At 42.8% G+C, this 23,256-nt stretch overlaps 1 protein-coding gene and 1 long non-coding RNA gene across 2 annotated transcripts in view; one reads left to right on the top strand and one right to left on the bottom strand.

Moving 5' to 3' along the window:
• The window catches only part of LOC310686459, a 61,654-nt gene that overhangs the window by 17,703 nt on the left and 20,695 nt on the right, over positions 1-23,256 (top strand). The window lies entirely within an intron of this gene.
• The window catches only part of MTNR1A (melatonin receptor 1A), a 67,326-nt gene continuing 62,570 nt past the window's right edge, over positions 18,501-23,256 (bottom strand). Inside the window, exon 2 of the mRNA XM_083460086.1 lies at positions 18,501-22,306. Within this exon, the coding sequence (XP_083316212.1) occupies positions 21,438-22,306 (869 nt within the window). The 3' untranslated portion in view covers positions 18,501-21,437. The remainder of the gene's footprint in view (positions 22,307-23,256) is intronic.

Genomic DNA, 23,256 nt, shown 5'->3' on the forward strand with positions numbered 1-23,256 from the left:
CCTCCTTTCTCCACAACACCAGATGAACCCCAGTGGCTGCTTAGCTGTGTCTTGCGAGTGGCAGGGGCTGGCGGCAGCGGCGGCAGCAGTGGAGGGATGATGAGCAGTGCGTGAAAGGGTTCCGGAGAGGGGCTGCTTAAAATGGCGGCTGCTCAAGCGCTGCTGCTGCTGCTGGTACCAACAAAGCCCAGCCCCCTTCCTCCTCTAGGCAGGGCAGAGAGAAGCCAGGAAGAGGGAGGGAGGAGGCGCCATCACCATGTGAGGGAGAGGGAAAGAATGTGCGCTGGCGATCCATGCAGCGATTCCCAGACTGTCCACAGGCCAGATCCAGGAGGCAAGTGGGCTCCTTAGTTTGCCAACCCATGCAATAAGGAATTCGATCTTCTTTTGGCTCAGCTAAAAGGTAAAGGTAAAGGTACCCCTGCCCATATGGGCCAGTCGTGTCCGACTCTAGGGTCAGCTACTGACTGATAAACAGCTTGGAACAGGGCAGACAGGTACTGGAGCCAGATCATCATGTTCTGCTGTTTCATGCTCGAGCAGACACTAGGTCAGCAGATATTCAGAGGAAACAGATCTAGGCTTGAGCCTTTGAGCAACATCAAAGGGCAGTGACCATTATGAGAGCAAAAGCTATTGGTGGGGAAGGGACAGTTGGCATGCTGTCTTTGAGCTTTCTATTGAGTTTCTGCATGGGGTACAGAAGAAGAAGGGCGACGAAGAACAATTTGGGTACCATGTCACTTTCACAATATGTCTCACATAGCTCCTTAGGGGGGAAATAGCTGGTATTAGAAACCGAAGTTGAGCAGTCCTGCCCTTTACAATTACCGTATTTTTTGCACCATAACGCTCACTGTTTTCCTCCTAGAAGGTAAGGGGAAATGTCTGTGCGTGTTATGGAGGGAATGCCTACGGGTGGCGGGGGATATCTGCTGCAGTCGTGAGCAGAGGATCCATGGTTCCCCTTCCTTCCCTCCTCCGTGGCTCGTTTTGAAACAGCAAAGTGGGAGAAGAGCTGCTGAGTGGGGAGGAGAGAGGGACAGAGAGCCTGCTTGCTTTAAAGGAGCAAAGCGGGAGAGGAGAGGAGCCGCTTACATGAGTGTACGAGGCTCTTGTCCGGTTGGTTCCTTTAAAGCAAGCAGGCTCTCTGTCCCCCTCTCCTCCCCACTCAGCTCACTACATAGCAGCAAAGTTTTTCAGCTCGCTAAGCCGGAGATGAGTGGGGAGGAGGAAAAAAAGCAGAGCCTGCTTGCTTTAAAGGAGCAAAGTGGGAGAGGAGAGGAGCCTTCTCCCCTTAAACCCCTCTTCTTCATTATTAGCAGCATCCTTCTCCATCCACCCCACGCGTGCTCCTTGTCCCTTGAGTGCTTTTCCTTCCCTCCCCACTTAAAACATGGTTACAAAGCATGGATCCACATGGATCCTCAGGATTTTTGCATTGGGCTACTCCAAACTCACTGTCAGATCACATGTCTGTGGCCACAGCATGAACCACAAAAATCATACATCCACTGTTTCGTTTAGAATTTTTTTTTCTTGTTTTCCTCCTCTAAAAACTACGTGCGTGTTATGGTCGGGTGCGTGTTATAGAGCGAAAAATATGGTAATTTACAATTAGTTCACACAACCTACACTTACACTGCACTAAACATTTTGGCTATGGCCCAGATGACAAACAAGCGGCAAAACTATGTACAGGTAAGCTCAGTCACACCTGTACAACTTCTGGCTCATCAGGTAGAAATAAGCCCATCTGCTATGTATGGCAACTGGTCAGAACATTAACAACCTGTGGCATCTCTAGAAGGAGAGATTTTTCCTTATTTCCACCCCCCCACACACACACACCTGGCAAGTATTCTACTCCACACACAAAAACTATGATAGACTACTACCAGTCAAGATGAACATACTGAGATTCCCCTGGCTGTACAGATTGCTTGAAATGTTTCTGAGCCTGACTCAGCTCCATCTCAGCTTGACTCTGGGGGGAAATAGAGAGGAGCTTCTGTTTTCTTCCTTCAAAACCCAGTGGTCACAAAATCTTGTGAACTATTGTAAAAAAAATAAAAAATGGGCAGGGCAGGGCAGGGGGGAGAATGATAGCTTAACAACTGTGAAATTTTGCATGAGAAAACCATTTTTAAATTAAGAAAATCAAATGTGCAAGTTAAAAAAAGAGATATGTTTATTTAAGAAAAAAGGGGAGGGAAGGGGAACGGAAGAATCACACACAGATGAACAGTGAAATAAAAAAGGCAAAAAGCTGGTTACATGTTACCTGCTTGAGTCTTGGGTTTCAGATCATGTACAGAGTTCCTTACAGAAGAGAGGCTCTGAGAGAGCACATATTTGGTCATCTGGCCAGATGGCTGCAACAGACAAAGACTGAGAGTGAAGCATTACATTTTTATGGGAATCTGAGGCCAACAGAAACTGGCTCCTCAGCTCAGTCAAATGGTTGCTTGGCCCATTCATGAGATACACAGCACCTCTGATGTCAGTGGTCTTTGTGGCCAATTAGAAATTATAGGACTGCAGCTAGAGTTAAGGTAAATAGCAAAACTAAGGTTCCTTCATTATAAACATGATTGCTTGTTGTTGTTGTTTTTTAAAAAAGATATCTGTTGGGCTAATAACCTAAAATGTGGTGCACATGATCTATGTGATGCAGTCTATGGAAGTGCCAAGTTTCAAACAAATCCAATAAAAAATTCCACAAATACAGCAAGTTAAAAAGTGCTGGAAATCAACACTTTAATCTCTTTTCCCCAGTTAATTAAAAAAATCTCATTCTATATATTTATTTCCAGTTTTGGTGAAAGCAGATTTAAAAATGCAACATTGTACACATCCCGTCCCACAGCAAACACTTCACACACTGACCAGCACTGAAGTCCCCTGCCTCACAAACACACACTTTTAAAGAAAATATTTGAAGTATATTTTCCCCATAAAACCCCTTGGTCAAACCCATCATACTATATAAATATTGTTATAGTTGTTTTTTTGGGGGGGGGGGGGTTAAACCCTAGAAGTTGGTAAGTGGTATGATTTTGATTGTTTGAAGTACTGAAGGGAAGATTGCAGCCCAGTGGAAAAATACAGGCAAAGCTTCTTTTCCAAGCCATGGCCTCACCTGGGATAGAAGCATTAACATGACAAAAGGTGTTGATGGTTGGTCTAAGAAGAATCTTGAGCCTGCGCAGACAGAAGTTGCCAAGGTGACAGAAAAAGAAAGTCTTTAGCAAGGTGTGCTGGGAAGAAGAGGAGGAGAACCAAGAGAAAGCTCCATCTTGGGTAGGCTGGCTGAAGGCTGGCTGGGAGAGATGCCTTGCCTCCAGTGCTGCACTGCTGTGGGAAACAAGCTCTTCTTGAAATGACCATACCGTAAGATCTGGACTCCCTCCATGCAGACTGAAGGTGAATAAACCATATTTCTTAAAGCTATGACAGTCTGCCATGTCTTCAGTTCTCCAAAGGAGCACAGAACCCCAGAACCCCCTGTCATCTTGCTACCACTCAGCAGAGAGTGTGGGTGGCTTCCAACTTTTGTAACAATATTTTGGCAGTAGAAAAGAGAAACTAATTTTTTCTTTCTTGGAAGAATCTGAATGTTAAGGTAGATCCAGGCAGTTCCCCTTGACTATTTCAAAGTTCAAATCTGGGGAAGAGACATGTTGAAAATGTGTAAGCTCAATTGTTGGCAGGTGGTATTTGTCTGTCTTGAAGTGGGCCAGGACTCATACTAGCAGCAGGGCTTTGGCAGCCCGACTCAATTGACCCTGCTTGAAAGATGGAGCTCAAAAACATGAACATCCTTAGCAGGGGATATTGATTTGCTGTCGCAAAGCAAGCTCATTTCAAAACTTGGAAGACTAGCAAAAACTTTACTGAGATGTTTTTCACAACTCTTGTCAAACTCAGAAGTTAAAAAACATTACCTGCATCTTTGAACTCAGGGTAACTTACCCTGCCCTTTCTCTTACCATCTCTCCCCAGGTATCATATACTAATTATGAATTCTGGTGCTGACTAATGTTAACAATGCAGTCAAAATGAGACTACAGGGACGCAAGAGGAAGGTATCAGCACAAATGGGCGAAACCTAAATTTTGCATACGCTTAAAAACATTTAGTGGGGGCAAGCTAAGGTCCCATGCACACAATACATTTAAAGGACTCTTATACCACTTAACAGTTATGGCCTCCCCACCACCCAAAATTTTAAATCCTGGGAACTGGAATGAAACATCCTGAAAAAGGCATGGCTGCTTGACTGGCTAGAACCCTGAGCATGGCCACACCACATTGCAACATTTTGTTGCAGATACCACTTGCCTACCATATATCCTCCCTAATCTTGTTTATTTAGCCTCCTGTTTCACCTGGAATTCCCTATCATGATCCTACCGAAACATGTCTGGCTTTGGAGAAACAGTAGAATGTAGATCCCAGACAACATGTTTATTTAGCATTCGTACTGAGCTGTATCTACAGTGTTGTAAGGAAGTTATATACCGCCAACTGTTTACTGAGCATTCATTGTGATTTGCTCATGAGGAGGTGATACAACATCAATTGTCATCCTCCACTTTCCGTTGCATTTCCCCATCACTTTCCGTACCACAAAAAGTCCAATTTGAGGGCAATGTAAGTGGGTTTGTTGCAGAAGAGCACTGAATCCACTTTATTTGTGCAACTTGAATTTGGAATACACATTGAACCCCACCCACAAAATAGGAAACAAGTCCTTCCAACAAGCCCCTGTTGATATCAGACACTTCTGTACACTTTCACAGCTGTTGAGGAGCACTTATCTTCTGAGAGGTGAAGGAGCCTTGTGTTAATGCTCTTCCACTTGCGGGATATGAATGCTGTGAAATCTCGACTTTCAAATGAAGCAGGAGTGGCGAATGCGGAATGTTTCCTGCAAGACGGGACATTTCTGGTATTAGCTGCTTTTGCTTGGTTCCATGGAAGTTGTTTATTGTGTGAAAGGAGACGATTTAGAAGTTAATTCCCTGCTTTGTAGGACTGGGTGCAACATATTCTGCATTAGCAAATGTGCATAATTTCTGTTCTTCCCTCATCAGCTTTTAGGCCCTTTCTTTGAGTGGTGTTGGGGGAAGGGGGTGGAAATCCTATTTAATTGCAATTAAAGATTTCATGCCGAATGTTACAGATTTAATTAGTTTCTCTGGTTTCCTATAAGGATGACTAACCCTTCCCCACCCCCCAAACTTTTGACAGGCAGCGTTCAGCTAGAAACTTGAGAGGGAATGCTAGGTAGCTATTTTAAACCTCGGGTGTGGGGAAATAGGCTTAGCCAGCCTCAAACAGCTGTATCCAGACATGCTTTTGCACATTTATCATGCTAAGCTCTTCTTGATTCAGAAAACTTTCATTTTAAAAAAGGACCGGCAGTCTTGATTCAATCTGTGCATACGCCTCACTCAGCTGCAACTCTAGAGAAGGTCTGTTTGTAGAAGGTTGACTCCATGAAATCACAGAGCTGGGATATAGTTGAAAGACAATGGATATAAAAGAAAAACACTGCACTGTTGTGTCAAATTTAACATTCAGCTGTCCTTAATGTGCACATTCCTTATGCTCTTGGGGTTGTTTGTTTTTTAAAGATACAAAAAATATTGAGAGTGGGGAATCCCTGTTGTGATGAGAAAGAAAGTGCGCATTATGAGATACATGCACAGATTAACTGCTAATGGAAATCTATAGAAACGCCTACAGAAGTGAACTGGGTAAATAGTGTGTTAAAAATAATTGTGTGGAAAGAACTCCTGTTTCCAAAACAGATTAAAGAGAAATTTAAGTGTATCATCAAACATAAAAAGTGTCAAAATCATACAGAAGGTTCATACATATAATGAAGGGAAACAGAAGGAAGCTGTACATATTCCAGAAAAATGTGGGAGCGAGAAAAAGCAAAGTAGAACAAAGGTATTCTTTTTTAAAAAATTGTAAGTCGCTGTTCCTTTATTAAAGTATCTCAGAAGTTTTGTTGTTACATGTTTGCTACTACTTCTTCTTGATGAACACACATCTGTTCAGTTTTGTATACAAAAATCTATTGTATAATAAGATCTTTTTTAAAAAAGCAACAATAATGTGGGTTTGTCAGGAACAAACATGGAATAGAAAGCCCAGCACACTTCAGCAATCCAAACTATGGTAATACCTGTAAAAATCTGAGATGCTGTAATAAAGGAACAAGAACAACATGGTGACAGCATGTTATGTAATGATTTGCCCCCTTTTCACTCCTGTAGTGTCTTGCTCAGCAGTATTGACACATTGGCACCAAACTGGTACCAATCTGATGGTACCTCCATCAGTCATAGGTTCCTCGCTATGTGTTCCCCCAGCTGTCAAATTCCTTGGGGGCTTCTTCACAAACAGTTAGTTATCTGGTTCATCTGAAACAATCATTTCATAGTCAGCTAGACACAAGGATTTGGCCACTATATAATACAATTAATTTCTCACCTCCCTAAGGATCTAATTTCACCATCAAAATCAAGACAAAGTAAACATTCCAGAGTTCTTGACAGTTTTCTTTACTTTTTTCCTTAGTTTTTTGCTAAGCAAAACAAACAACTCTCTTCAGTTTCGACTATGCAGCTTGAAGTAGATTTTAATTTAATTCTACAGGATCATTCTGAAAATTACAGTGTTTGGGCTACTTTTTCCTTGATTTGTTTGCCTCAGCAGGGCATCTCAGATTGCTTTGCCGCTACCGTTCCAATGCTGAGCTGTTCACAAAGGCAGATTTGACCACTCTGTAGATCCTTTCTGTAATAAAATGTCACCTTCAGACCCATGTGGGGCTCCAGACTCATTCTGAGCTCAGTCTCTCCTATTTTTATGCCAACTTTCCTCTAATATATGCATTTTTTTTAAAAAAAATGGCTTGGGTGGCAAAGTGTATCACAAAATTCAGAGAAGTGCAAATTTCAAAGACTACCTTTGATTTTATTCCCATATTGTTTCAGAAAGGGCTGACTTGTCAAATTCAGATTTAAACAAGACCTGAATCAAATTTCTCCCCCATCTCTACTCTCTCTCACACAGGATTGCAGCTTTAAATTGTTTATAAGAATAGTCACACAGAGGGCAGAATAAGTGAATTGGACAGAAATTCAGGCACCCGTGTGGTCTGAAGCCCATAGAGGGAGAGGCTGCTAGTTTTCCTTCCCTCCTCTTAATGAATTAGGATATGTTGCACCTGGAAGGCATGAATATTTAACCAGAGCTCCTGTTAAGAGCAGGAGTGGAGACTCCTTTTTACATTGAGGGCCACACTCCTCTGTGTGCAGCCTCCCTGGGGCCACATGCCAGTGTTGGATTTGGTCAGAAGCCCAAAATGGGCAAGGTAACAGGTGAGTCAAGTGATGGATGAGACTCTGACCTTTGTACAGTAGACTACCTTTCATCCTTGCAAAAGTCAGGTTTCTACACACACACACCCTCCATCCTATCAAGAAAAGGGGATTCTTGCAATCCAAGAGCATTTCTAGCTAGCCTTTGGCCCTGCATGCCTAAGGCTTCCCACCACTGAGGGCTACCTGAAACCTGTTAAGTATCTGAGCTCTGGAGAGGAACACCCACAACAAGAACTCCAGCAAGTCAGATCCACTGGTGAGGGATCACATTTGGAAGGGAATGGCTTTCTGTAAACTCTGCGCTTCAGACGAGATCTACCAAATGTCAACTTTTCCTGGAATACAGTAGTTACCATAGCTATGGATAGTAACCATAGCAACTGAAGAACATATTATTTTGTCAGTTGTTGGAAAGCTCTCCACTTATGATCCTGCATTTTGTATTCCCTGAAATAGTTTAGAGCCTGAGAAGATGGCAGGAATCTAAATGAGAACACATTTGCTTTACACTAAGTTGTAGGTGTAAATTAGTGATGATGGCATCTTATACATTTCCTATCATTCATAATACAAGCTTGTAACTGAAGTGCATGCCAAACGGAACAAGGAGCCTTATTCCAAAGATATACTGTGTGTTTATTGGCAATGGCTTGAGTGCTGTGGTGTGGATGGGTTTGGTGTTTGTTTTATTTTTATTTTTTTACAGCATGGGAAATCTGAAAGACAGCCCTCTAACAGAAGGTGTTTAATTAAAAAGATCTCTATTGTATTGAAGCTATGGAAAGGATGGCAGTGAAACTGACTGGCTGACACAGTAGCCCTGTTTGAACATTATTCCCACAAATGTTCACAGAATGGGGGAAAGTGCACTAACTTCCATGTCTTCAGGAAAAGATAAGGAACGGTCTCATGTGCATTTATGCACATGCATAGCATCTGGATGTGACATGGGCTAGTTGTGCACAGAGACCCCTATCAGGTCTTCTGCCAAACCCTTGTAGGTTGGGGGTTGATCCAATGGTTGTAATGAGATGGAGGTGGGATTGGGGTCACTGTTCTGTTCCTACTGCATTTAGTGAATGTATGGAGGGGAGCTACTGCATACTGTTAGCATGATGGTGTGGATAAGAGGGAGGGAGGAGCAGAGCAGTGGTGGAACATGGGGTCTCAAATTTCAGCAGTGCCTTGTGAGATGCCAAAATTAGGTGCCCCCCACCAATTGCCTTTCATTCCACATCATAGTCATGGTGCCTGGTGTTAGTATTCCATTCCCCCGCTGTGCAGATGTGTGGGATTATCGAGAGCCCACTCTTCCTCAAGCTGAACCCCATGACAAAACACACGACTCTGCCTGTCAGTGTCTTCGAGTCAGTGATTGACATCATCAATGGAGAGGCTACAATGCTGTTTGCTAAACTGATGTACACTCTGGCCACAGAGGAGGCCAAGTGCATGGGGTTGATCATGTGGCACGGATGACAATGACGGGCAGTGGCGAGAACTCCACAGTGGCCAAGCATCTCATTGCCCAGCACAGTGCCGTAAAGATGCTTCACAGCCTTGTCAAGCTCATCTCGGAGTATGTTAAAGCCTCGGAAGCAGGGGAGGTGTCCTTCAGCCACGAGATCTTGCATGAGGCCTATGCTCTCTGCCATTGCCTGCCTGTGCTGAGCACTGACAAGTTCAGAACAGATTTCTATGATCAATGCAATGACGTGGGCCTCATAACATACCTTGGCACCATCACCAAGACCTCAACACCACAAACTGGCTGCACTCCCCTAAGTCCACCTCTGCGTAGGGAGCCCATGTCCTAAGCACACCCAGATCAAGGAGGACAAGCAACCAGCAGTTTGTTTATTGACAAAGCATGAACTTACAGTGCTGAAGTGCACTAAGCTTGCCACATAATGGCTAGGCAGCTGGCACCCTCCCCAGGCTTGTGCTCTGAGCTGGACTGTTGGAGCAACAGTGTGACCATGCCCATACACAAACTTAAGTACCTTAGTCTGACGGCATGAGCACAAGCACCTTGCAACTTCCCCTACATGGAAATTGCTGCTGTGCTTGCCTCTGCTAACCCAACCTGGTGCTGGAAGACAGTGAGGATGGTGGGATGCTGCCCACTGTCTTGGGCAACCCCAACCAATGAAGGTGTATGTCTGATAGGTAATTCTTTATTGACAAAATAAAGCAGCTTCCATGGTGCTCCGGATATACATGCATCAAACAATTCCAGCCTTTAGTCAGCTGTTCCCATGTCTGTGCCCTGCAGAGCAGTTGCAGCAACAGTGGGACCATGACCCCCTCACTGGTTTATGTATTCTCGTCTGACAAGGCACATGCACGCAACCTGAAACATCTCCTACATGAAAGCAGCTGTTGCTCTTCCCTCTTCAACCCCTCCAGGTTCTAGGAGACAGCCGGGCAGGGAATGGCAGGGATTCAACTGGCTCATCCCTCACCTGAACAGTCTCTTCCTCTGCCTCCAACACAACTATCAAGGCTCCCTCCACCTCAAACTGCTCTGAACCTCCCTCTGCCCTGTCTTGTAGGTGGCACCAAACCCCCCAAATTGCTGGTCCCCTCTCCTGGACCAATTTCCTGGCCCCTTGTCTCTGCCACACACTCATCAGAGCCCTGACGCCACCATCTTCCCTTCGGGCACCATCTCACCCTCCACCCCAGGCATGTCCTGTTCTTCCTCCTGCTCTGGCTCCTTCCCCATATCCTGCCGCTCCTCCCGTATCCAACTGTTCAGACCCCTCACCATCCTCCAACTCTGACTCCTGCCTCTTTGGAAGAACGAAACCCATAAATTGTTACCCCTTTCCCTCTGTCCCTCCGACCTCATCCACCCACTCCTCTGCCTCTCTCTGAAAGCCCACAGAAAGGAGAACACCAGCAGGCAATGTGGATGGAGAAGGATGTAGGAGACAGAGGGAAGGAATTAAATAACCCCTTGTGACCCTTACATGGGCAGGGAACCTACAGGCAAGGTTTGGTGGAGGAATAACATAGAGTAGACCAGGGGGTGGGGAACGTGTGGTTCTTCAGATATAGCTGGATGAAAATTCCCATCATTATTGGCTGTGCTAGCTCAGGCTGATGGTTGTCGGAGTCACAAGAACATAAGAAGAGCATACAGCATGAGACCAGTGGGATCCATCTAGTCCAGCATCCTGTTCTCACAGAAGCCAACCAGATGCCCCAATGGGAAACCCATAATTCTGATAGCACCAGGGTAGCTGATTTGGCATTTAGCTGGGCTAGAGTGAAGTGGAGTGAAGTGAAGGTGATAGAGAATTTTTTATTAGGACAATGGCAAGGGAGACAGGGAACTGAGGCCCCTGATATCAATGCATAAGGTTAGAAGGGAGTGTGTGAAATGGTGGGTCTGGATATAAAAATATGACTGACGTTGCCAAGAGATGTTGCCAAGAGATGGCTGGTGGTGGTGCTAAACGAAGAGGGAGAAAGCTGGCAATGAAATAAACAAAGTAAGAAATTTTAAATATCACTTTGAATACACTAGCCAATTCTTTCCCTGTGGGATGTAATTTCCGTTTTTCTGAATGAGAATTGTAAGTACCCTCAGCCGAGACAATGAGTTCCATTGGTTGTTGTGGCTAAAAACTAAGGCAAAGGAGAGAATGTGAGAGTGGAGTCACATGCCTGGAATCATTTTGACTGGGTGACGTGCTCAATATATTATTTCCGTTGCTATAGCAATGACTTCCAGGAAGCTGGGCGATTCATTAATTCTCCCTATGAGAGGCAGAATTACTAATTTGTAAACACTAAAGGGTGCTGGGTTTTGTTTTGTTTTTTTGTTTTGTCATGTCATGGAGTAAGTGTAAGTCATTCAGGATGCTTTTAAAGCTGGCTGAAGTAAACATCCAATCTAAATGAGGAAATATGACTAATCTCGTGACTTTCACATCACCTGTCCTGATGTGTCCCTCAGATCAAATATGTTTTAAGGACTATACAGTGGATGCTCGAGTTGCGAACGTGTATCCCGCACGGATGCACGTTCACAACCTGCAGCGTTAGCAACCCACAGCGGCACGTCTGCACACGTGCGGGTTGCAATTCGGTGCTTCTGCGCATGTGCAAAGCGTGATTTAGCACTCATGCGCATGTACGATTGCCGAAACCCAGAAGTAACCCATTCTGGTACTTCCGGGCTTTGGCAGTCCGCAACCCGAAAAAACGCAACCTGAAGCATCTGTAACCCGAGGTATGACTGTATCTGATCGTACTCTATGATGGTCGAGTATCATGGAAACCTCAAAGTTACCTGGGAGGAAGCTCTGATGTTGATGTTCCCCGTGTCATTTATGCCTCTCTCAGGACATGGGGTGATGCTTACATTAAGAATTGTCCAGCTCTGAGGGCCTTCTGATGGTTCCCTTACTGTGAGAAGTTAAGTTACAGGGAACCAGGCAGAGGGCTTTTTTAGCATTGACTAAATGTGAATGCCCTGTGGAATGCCTTCCCATCAGATGCCAAGGAGATAAACAACTACACAACTTTTAGAAGACATTTGAAGGCAACCTGTATCTGGAAGCTTTTATTATGTTTTATATGTGTTACCTAGAGTGGCTGGGACAACCTAGCCAGATGAGCAGGATATAAATAATAAAATTATTATTATTGTTATTATTATTATTTAGATAGCCCTCTTAGAGGCCCAGCAGACTGATGGGCTTATTTGTGTGTGTTACCTGCAACATGCCATTGGCATAATAATAGTGCATTAGTGGTGGTTTGACACTAGACTGCCCACACATCATTCCAGTCTATTAGTTGTTCTGCAATGTTTCCCCAGTGTTGATCTACATTATTTCTGTCAGACGGGTCACTCTTGCACTATAATGCAACAGAAGTGGGATTAAAACAGCAACAGCTCAGAATGTTTGTGGTATAAAAGGTTACCACACTTCAGCAGGAAGTTAAGGTTCATGTGCTTGTTGGAAATGAAAGGATGCATCTGCCCTGAAATTTTTCCAATCACCAACAATATTAAAACTGCCCCAATACCACCACGAGCATAGATTATCATGAGTGCAAGATGAAAAGGATGTCTGAAGGGTGTCTTAGTCTGCTTCTGCAAAACAATAAGGCATGCGGTACCTCAAAGGACTAAAGATGCAATCCTAACCTGGAAAGCAGAGAAGCTTAGCGAAACCACACAGCTATTGCCACACTCACACCACCACCGCTTGTACCCCCTCCCCCAGGTCAAAGGAGCCAAGATTGGGTTCCCCTTCCCTAACTTTCAGCTCACTGGGCTAATCCAGTATCTTTCACCACCACAGCTCCATCCCTTCCTGTCTCCCAAATGCCCCACTTCAGGGCTTTAGGCTACCTAACACCACCATCAGCTTTGCCCATTAGGGATTTCATTGGGCAGAATGGGGATTTCCACAGCAGCAGGCCCTCCATGCTAGCAGAGCCTTCCCACTGGAGAGCCCAATACAGCCAAGGAGAGCTAAGCAGAGAGGCACCTTCACCTCTTCTAAAATCACCCCCCCCCCCGTGCAGTGAGTTGGGGTTTGGATCGCTCTGTCACACGTTTATTATAGCATAAGCTTTTGTGGACTACAGTACCCTTCAATGGAAGTTTTAAATGTTATCCTAAGTTGGCAGGGATATGTTAACACACATGTGTGAGTTTGCAGGGGACGGCGTCAGGGTGGAAGCAGTGAGTTCAGAGGAAATGAAATGTCTAAGACCGTGAAAATGGCATCCCAGCTTTGGTGTATGAATGATAATTACAGTGATCAGACCCGAAGCACTGTGGATGGTAACAAAAAGCTTCCTGGTATGGAAAAGCTAATTAATATTTGCCATTTCCCCCAACTGGATATAGTATCACATTTCTGGAGTGGGGTATATGCCATTGTCTACCAGCAAATACCCATCTGCATTTTACACAGAACAAACAGGTCAGTCACCAGCCAAAAGAATAAATGGGCACAATAATAATAATAATTTATTATTTATACCCCACCGTCCGGCTGAGTTTCCCCAGGCACTCTGGGTGGCTCCCAATCGAGTGTTAAAAACAATACAGCATTAAATATTAAAAACTTCCCTAAACAGGGATGCCTTCAGATGTCTTTTAAAGATAGGATAGCTGCTTATTTTCTTCACATATGAAGGTAGGGCGTTCCACAGGGTGGGTGCCACAACCGAGAAGGCCCTCTGTCTGGTTCCCTGTAACCTCGCTTCTTGCAATGAGGGAACCGCCAGAAGGCCCAAGTCAAACACCAGAAAGGACAATATTCAGGAACCATTCTAGAACATTTCCATCTTCTAGGACTTTTCGGCCTTTGGCATATTACTCACATGAAGGACAAAAGTCTATAGAAAAGGAGTTTGGAAAATTCCAGAAGTCGAGGAGGGTTATGTGCATAAAGGTCAATGTGCAAAGGCTTCTTAGCATTAGATGTCCAAGGCTGGGTGGAGACATGGGACACCAGAGGCGGGTCAGATATGCAGCCCCAGGAACCCTTTGTACTTTCTTTTCCCCTTCATGCAAGTTAACTCATGAAGGAGGACCTAACTTCATGAGCAGATATGCACATGATCCACTGTAAATCAATATCTCACTGTTCTCCAGCAGGTGTAAATGGACTGCATTGTAAAATCAAACCCATAAATGTAATGTCACTGATTGTGTATTGTTTGCATCATCTCAGAATTAGAGTGTGAGAACACATTCCACAAAATCCAATCTGAAGTTTTATTTCCTTAAACGAAGAGCTCATGGGGCCATATTAATCTTGGGTCTCTGAAATCCTGAGGCAAATAGAAGCCATTAGTTGTCAAACTGACAATGTCAGCATTTTCTCTTCCCTGAAAGCAAGATTTCAGAGTAGTTAAGAGAGCATCACTTATCTATCGGATTTCTTCAGTGTAAATGGGTATAGGATTGGAGCCATCAGTATACAGGTGCAGATATAGAGAGGGAGGGGCATATAGAGAGGCACATGACAAAATTGTCCATTGACACACTGCTATTAAATTACAGCATTGTTTTGAATGTCCAAGAATTATATGTCCTGAATCTAAGCAAGGCATCTAAAACAAGCGTAGCACTGTGTTTCGTGGGTGTAAATGTGCAAGAACAGTTTTTCGCAATGTGCTATATTCATTTTTATAGAGATCCTATTTAGCCCTTGCGCTCTCATAACTTAGTGCAATTTACACAGCAGGCAACTGATTTGTCTGACAAATTTCTGATTTGTTCACTCTGCTGGGGCCCACAATAAATTGTTTGAAAATGCTAAGTAAAAAAAAGGAAGGAGTAACAGATGCTGAGCTAAACAGAGAGATGATTGATGAACACGACATAGTTGAATGTTTTGAAGTTAGACTTTTTTTTTGCATCCTGAGAGTCTTCCTGCTTCATATTCTTGGCTCATGTTGCTCCCCTTGTTGTCTTGAGATTTATCGCCTCTTCTGACTTGCCAGTATTTATCTCGTTACTGAATTTCTAGTTTCATGGTGGTGCTGAGTAGCTAAATGGTAAGCTCTCACAATAAACTAATGGTGTAATTCAGACTCATTACACTCCTCAGATGACTAATTACCCTCATGTGACTCTTTTGGCTTAGAAAGGGGAGCGTCTCACTAGTTCATAAATTTTGCTGAACTCTAGGCTGGAAATAAATCCTCAGCTCTAAGTTCCTAACAGAGATGCTTGAGAAATTCAGCTTCCGTAAATTCCAATGCAAATGCCATTGATCCTTATCTCCCAGACAAATATGTGGTGCAGAAAGAAATTATCATTCAAATGTCTCAATTCTCTGAATCTCATGATCTGCTTCCTGGCTCAAAGTATGAACTAAAAGGCACTCAAGATTGATACTTGGGGATAAAATACATTAATGCTGCAGTAGTATGGTTCCTCAGAGGCCATCTCAGAGGCTATAGGATAGCTCATTGGTTCCACTCTGATGTTGAAGAGGGAGATCTGATATTGCACCCTCCTATCCCACTGCTGCCAAAGCGCCAGTGCTGGTATGGTGAAAAAGAGGTTGTTTCAGGGCAGATAAGGGACAGGGCAGGCGAGGAACATTTAGAGACATTCAGGAGTGTGACTAAACCTTTCCATCTCCTTTCCTCTCCTTAGAAACACTGTGAGGGGAAACATTTAAAAACTTGGGCAAAACTTAACAGAGTCATGCCTGGCTCCTTCATTATACAGTTTCTGGTGAATGTTGAAGACACATCTATGTACCCTGGTTTTTGACACTTGTGGTGTAGAGTTTCAGGGCCCTCCTTCTGTTGTGCTTGTAATTTGCTTTAAACTGCTTTTAATGCTATGTTTTAATTGTTGCAACCCACCCCAGGGTTTTGGGGTGAAGTGTGGGCAATTAATAATAGTAATAATGCATAGATGAGGCTACTTTCAAACATGTTACAGAAGTTCCGGGCAACATTTGAGCATTGTTGTGATGACGCCTTGTTGCTATTTGTTCTTTCTATATTAACATATGCACTCCCTTAAAAGGAGCCATCATGGAACATCTCACATGCCAAAATGAATCGCAGCAACCCTCACAATTACCTCCTGCTGTCAGGACATCTTGAATCAGCAAGCTATGACTTCATCATGTTGAATATCATGACAAAGTCAAAGGTGTTTTCCTGAACGCCCCGACCCATTATAATAGCGCCGGCTCAATGCCTGCTGTGCTCAGCTAACGAGCGAGGAAACCTGATAAGAGCATACTGAGTGCAAACGGAGGAAATGGGGAGCAGAATGCATTTGGAGTCATTCAGAATGCTCCAGTGCTCTTTGGAAGCTTTTCTGATCTGAAGGAGTTCATTTTATGTGGGTGTAACTTTGGTACAGTGTGCCATCCATGCAGAAGTAGACACATTTTACACACCCACCCACCCACCCACCCAAACAGACACATCAGCAAAGCTGTGAACTGAAACTAGATATTCATAGCATCTCAAATATGTGTTTGAACTACCAGCAGTGGACTAGCGCAGGACCCCTTGGGGTTCACACATGTCAGGTGTAGGCATTCAGCTGTCCTGGCTCTTAATAAACGCCCTGGATCTTGAAACCCGCTAAGACATGTTAACTTCAGTCACTCAGAACCAATTAATACATATAGGAGAAACACCATACTAGGAGGACTGGTAGCAGGTGAGCCATGCAATGTTTTCATGCTTGCCCATCTCAGATACTCCCTGCAAGTGCAATGCTGAAGTCGGGTGCTTTAAGAACACAGCATGGAGTGTTCCAATATGCAGTCGACCCCTCCAGCCAGAAGAGGGAAAGTCCTAGGGAAACTGTACCATGTGCTTTTCTCGAACAGTGTGTGCTGATGTCAGGGATGAGTTCTCCCCCCACCCCAAAATGCCTTCCCTTCCCAGTGGCATGTGCTGTATTTATGGTTAAATGCAATTGTGCAGAACAGGAAGCATATGGACACACCTTGCAAGAAGGAGAAAGAAGCATTATTTAGCGGGTTTGTTGGAGCTTCATAACACTTGTGTTTCTAATTGTCCTAAACAGGCTCAGAATACTTCACCAATCCAAGGTTAACTGCAAGACATGAGCTCATCTTTTCAGACTCTCTCGTTTGCAAAGTTAGCCACATCAACCACCACCACCCATGTTTCTGTGTCATTAAGAAAGGTCACCTATGGGTAGGATAACTTTTGATCCTACAGAATTTAAAACAGTGTCCCAGAGAAAATGCCATAAATGTGTATGGCTTATTGCCAAATAAGTTGGCTTTGGGTGCTAGTTTTTGGTATGGTTTGTAAAATGCAATCTGGCATGGGAATTCAATCTGGCAATTGAATTCAAGAGGGTAGGAATTAATTAACATTTCTTTTCATGTCTTATCACTGAAAAGGGAGTTATTGCATTGGTCTGCAGGAGTTGTGTGTGTTTCGAAAGTTTTATATTATTCCAAAGCTGCTGTCTATTCCTTGTACAAATAGCTGGGATAAAGAACCATGATGAGGAACGAAATGGGGGCAGGAAATCAGGAGATATGAGTAAAGGTTTGGAAGTCATCCCCTCTTGTTTCACTATCAGTGATGACACAAGGGTATAATGCCATGGTAGAAATGCATTACAGTATATTAACATTCTACTAAATGTTAGAAGAGTTGTGGTGAGAGAGGAACGTGTTTACATCTATAGTGGCCATGCTCGAAAGTAATCAGATATTGGGGTAGATCTTGAGTTTAATCCAATACAAGTCTATTCATTAAGTTCAATGGGACTTACACCCAGCAGCTTGAGCCTCCAGTCATAACACCACCTACCTGGGAGTAGGCCCCATTTAATTCAGTAGCACCTACTTTTGAGTAGACATGGTTAGGATTGCATTGTTTGTTACAAAGTTCAATAATGGGTATACAATCCTCTTGAGCCCATTTGTGGATTTCTTGGGTTACTTGGAGAAAGAGAAGTTTCAAGTGCACCAAAGGAAATAGTAGACCTTCAGGGGAAGGGGCAGAAGACATGCTTTCATGCAGACAATACCAGGTTCAATCCCTGACAACTCCAGGCAGGCTAGGGAATATACTCCCTGTCTGAAACTCGAGAGGACTGCTGCCTGTCAGTGTAGCCAAATGATTTGTGCCATTTAGAGTTCGTTTGTACTCAGATTTAAGGGTGAGTTCTAGGAAAACTGGTTCCCATTTCAAGTATATGTTGAACTCAGGAAGGGAGATGTGTTATAGGCCTGGTAGATTCCTTCCTGTATTTACAATGACACTCACAAAAAACATGAGCCAAGTTTAAAACATGTTCAGAAAGCCAACACATAATTTGTAATATATTGTGTACAATACTTTCAATAAGTTTCATCTCTGGTCACTCGGTAAAAATAATAAGTATGAGAAAAATTGTGGTGAAATGAATGGTTAATGAAGTGTTTGTTAATGTATTGCCTTTTTTAATGAAAAAATAAACCTTCAAATGGGAAAGTAGTTTAAAAGAAGTCAGGAAAAACATTTTTAAAGATTCCATTCAGCAGGTCATATGCATTAATTTGGAGGCATTTTTTAACACACAACCAAGCAAAGAAAACAGAATACGTCTTTAAAATTATTGCTATATTTAGCAGGTTGTTAACATCACCAACATGCATATTTTCTGTGAATTCATATTTAATACAAATATTTTAAAATACCAGATCTGAAAATGCTAACCATTTTAATAACTAACCTTTTCCCCAAAATATAGTCCTTTGGCATAGCAAACAATATTTTCAGAATTATCATAAATACATATTTTAGGCTGCCATCCTATACTTCTTTATCTGGGAGCAAGTTCCATTGAACTCCATGGGACTTACTTCTGCGTAGACATTAATAATAATTTGTTTCTTATACCTCGCCCATCTGACTGGATTACCTCAACCACTCTGTGCGAAAGGGACAAAACAAAACTGTTAATTCCTCCAATAACCTACACTGATTACTCTTAGCAATTATTTTAGGGCATGTACATTTTCATTTTCAATTTGATCTACCAGTTTGTACAGGGGAAATGAAAAAGAAACCAGCTCTTCAGAAAAGATTCTAAATACTAACCAGGCTACTGAAACTACATTTATGCTACTTTGTCAGATGCATCATAAAACATTACTATATTATTAATCATAATATTGTTTAAGTAAGGCAAGATGTTTGAAAGAATTTAAATAGTGTATTTCTCTTATATGATTAAAATCAGATGGTCTGGCCACCTTATTGTTCTGATATCACTACATACAAAGCAATGTCAATACACAACAAAACATCCTCTAAGGATGGAATCACACTGGAGGAAGCTGTGATCTAGAATTTACTTGGTCAGTCATACCACATGATGTCACAATAGGAGAGCACTGACTATTTACACAGTGGTTTGATTGGCAAGAATGGTTTGAGTGTAAACAATGGTGAGTCAAGTGCCTTGACAAATGCATTGACCAGCTTGTTGTTACCTAGAAAAGTTGTTAATTCTGTTGCAGACTCAAAGTGAGCGAAGAACAACACACAAGGCTCTTGTTTTTAAGATAAAAACACCTATTTTGTTGCACGTGGCAGTTTCAAGTATGTACGAACGTATATTCATTTGCCGCATGAGCTACATTAAATTGCACAGTAATATTATGCCTCAGGAAATAGATTTTTTTTTTATCGTATGCCTAGATCTTACAGAGCTCTATAGAGTACGATGAATATTTAGTGCTTGAAAAGGCATTGCATCTAGTGATGGAAACAAAATATTTGAGAATATAGTATATAGAAGTGATTTGATAAATCTGTTTAGCTATACTTTACAATTATAACTTACAATTAAAAAAAATCAAACTATTCCCCCACCCCTCTCGACTTAAGAGATGGTTTGAACTATGCAGCATCATGGACCATGCTTGAAGATACAGGTTAGTGGGTGACGAAGGGACAAACATGTAACCTAAACTGCACAGTTCTGCCCTGAATGCAGCTCCCCCCAAACAAATACACCTCTTGTCAGCATGGAGGCCCCAATCCAGACCATAGCATGGGATTTAACCCTTTCTCGCCCACTGCTGTCTGTAACTGGATCAAGGTCCTTCTGCCTGCAGTTTGCACTGCAAGAAAAGCTCCCACTAGTTTCTTAGGGGTCATTTTTGTTTGGTTATTTTGCCATGCAAATTACAAATGATGATGATGATGATGATGATCACAGGTTTATGCTTTCCCAGAAATGTCTGTTTCCCTCCAGGCTGATAACGACAGGTGCTATATGGAACATCGAGGTACGCTAACAGATTATTCTTTGATAAAAGAGAGGTTCATTGATGATAGGAAGAGGCAAGTCCTAAGAACACCAGAAAAGCTCTGCTGGATCTGAACCAAAGACCCATTTAGCCCAGCATCCTGTATTCACAGTGGCCAACCACATTCCTCTGTGACACCTGCAACCAGGATGCAAGGGCAACAGCACTCTCTTTCATATTCTGCCCCTTCTGTTAGGAGTATTTTTAGGTTTGGAAATATTGCAAGATGCTAAATTGAAAATAGTTTTTCATCCACGTATGCTCATTTAGTCTTTTGATTGTCCTCTAGGTTTTAAAGCACAGGAATACAATTTAGTATGCATCTCTCTAATCTCAATACTTCAAAAGATCATTTGAACAGGCAACAGCCATATTGTGACCGAGAAGATGCTTCTCAGTTTCTTCTTTGAAGTGAGACTCAGTGACCCGCCTGCCTCACCATCATTCCTTATCAGCTGCAGGGGTGGGGGCTGAAAGGCCTTTCATCCTTGGTGCTCATTGTCCAGAATATACACACATACACACACCTGAGTGATTCCGGAGGCTTTGTTCCTCCATAAAATTAAGTTTCCCTGTCATACAGAACTCTTTTCAACAACTTGTCATCCTGTAGTTTAGCGATGTATATACTCTGATAATTTACCAGCAGTTCCTTGTATCTTTTTAAAAATTATTATTTCTAGTTACATGTACTTATGCTTATGCTTTGCAGCATTAGATTATAGTTTACCAAGATTGGGGTGGTGCTTGGTTTGTTTGTTTGTTTTAAAAAAAATCCAAGTAACATGCCTTTGTTAGTTCCAATCCATCTCTAGTGCTTACTTAAATTAAACAAAAGATTTACAATGATTTGCTCTTTAATTCCATAATAGCCTACAGTTGTGTATCAGTGAATCACTAGGAATTACTCAACTGAAGGAAAAGAATAATTTCAGATATTAATTGCATGCTTAACTATCCCTCTGGCATTGATGGGTCTGAGGTGCTTAGCTTTGGCTGGATCATGTCCACTGTATTGAAACATAGCATGTAGTGCAATAGGAGGAACTTTACCTTAAAAACTGTTACTTTGGCTCAAAAATACTATACATATAATCTCATCTGAGTGCAATTGTACATTAGAGGACCAGTGTCTCATTGCAGAGCTTGAACCATGAGGCTAACAGATTTGACATTTGAGTACATCAGAGTGTCTATAAATTGTCAGTTAACAAGGTTTCTCTTTTCACACCGAGTCAACCTTGACTAAATTGTTGTTTGTGATCAGTGGCGAGGGCTTGCTTTTCATCCTGTCGACTGCATCATTTGAGCTGTCCTGGAAGAAAACTCTTGCTGTACAAATTGTCACAATAATTCGTTTGTATTCTCGTCTAAAATTCTGGTTCAAAAGTCCATAGATGATAGCATTAAGGCAGCTGTTGAAGTATGCCATGTAGTAACTGGAAACAAACAACCACTCTGGAATTCGGGGAATTATTGTTTCTGGGTTGACAGCCACTGCAAGGCCTATAAAATTCAAAGGAGCCCAGCAGACGGCAAAGAGTACAAACACCACAAACATGGTGACAAAGTTCCTAAAGTCATGTGGCTTTAGTTTGGGTTTGTTGTCGGGTTTAACTCTCCTCCGTACCTGAATGACCAGGATCCATATCCTCAAGTAGCAAAATGTAACTATGGCTATTGGGAGCATGAAATGGAAAAACACAACAGCTATTGTGTACGCTGAGCTCACCGACTGGGAGAAGGTGCATGAGAAGATCCTGGCATCATACTGAAGCGACCCAACAAAAAGATTGGGCACAATGGCAACAAATGTCAGGACCCAAATAAGGATGACGTAGCACAAAGAGTTCTTGTCGCTGTACAGCTTGTCATACTTGAGGCTGTGGCAGATGTAGCAATATCGGTTAATTGCAATTCCAGTAATGTTGAATATGGATCCAATAACACTCAGGCCCATAAGAAACCCACTGATCTGGCAGTGGATATATCCCAGGTTCCATCCATTGTGAAAGATAGATGTCAGGACCAGAGGGTATGGGTAGATTGCCACAACCAGGTCAGCGATGGCTAGGCTGACAACGAAGACATTGCCTGAAAATGAAGCATACAGAAATTGATAAATTAACAATGGTAGGGTTTGTTTTAACCAAAGCACATTCCAATTGACCTCCCAACTTCATACATCTATCTAACAGCTTTTGCACATGACAGAAATAGTACATTGCCTACATACATAGCTAAGCGAGGGGTTAAAATCTGAAAGGGATACAGTGGCTGTTCCACTTTGGACTGCAGGTGAGAGGGCGGGGTATCATTCTGAATGTTCCCATATATTATAAACTCATGGTGGGGGGGGGCAAATAGTTCACTCCTTGCTGTGCTAGTTTGCTATTTGCAAGGAATTGGGTGTTTCTTCCTTTTACTTTTTGGCTGTGGTTGTTTTTACAATGAAGTGCATTAAAAACATCCTCACCACCACCTTTGCTGCAGTCTGAAGCCACCATGCCCATACTATGTTCCCCACCACTTTGCCCCCTCCCTCTTGGTAACTGGCAACCAATGTCAGGTTAGCTATGGCACCCTGTCTGCCCTGCCTGGCCGACAACTACAGGTCTGAAGTCATAAAATATTTGTACCACCCTGTTCTGATATATTTGTAGATCCAGCCTGAGATGTTCAATTTCTAAGAATAGAAGAAGCTCATAAAACCAGAGAATCATATTGCTAGAAGCGGTCTTGTAGGCCATCTAGCCAAACCCCACTGCTCAGTGCAAGGAATCCAGTTCTAGAGCTTCTGCACCAACTTCAGCTTGAAAACACCCAAGCAAGGGAGAACCCACACCATCCCTCTAGGTAACTAGTCCCATTACTGAACTATGCTGACAACCAACAAGACTCTTCAACCTTACTTAAGCTCATTAGATCTAGCCCTGTGCTTTGATGCAGTAGGAAACAAGTTCTTGTCCTCTTCTATTGACAGCCCTTCAGGTATGTGAAGGGTGCTATCATGTCTTCCTTACCCCTCCAGGCTAAACATATCC

The sequence above is a fragment of the Podarcis liolepis genome (genome assembly GCF_965112155.1).
Source record: "Podarcis liolepis genome assembly, chromosome: 9".
NCBI classification, from domain to species: domain Eukaryota; kingdom Metazoa; phylum Chordata; class Lepidosauria; order Squamata; family Lacertidae; genus Podarcis; species Podarcis liolepis.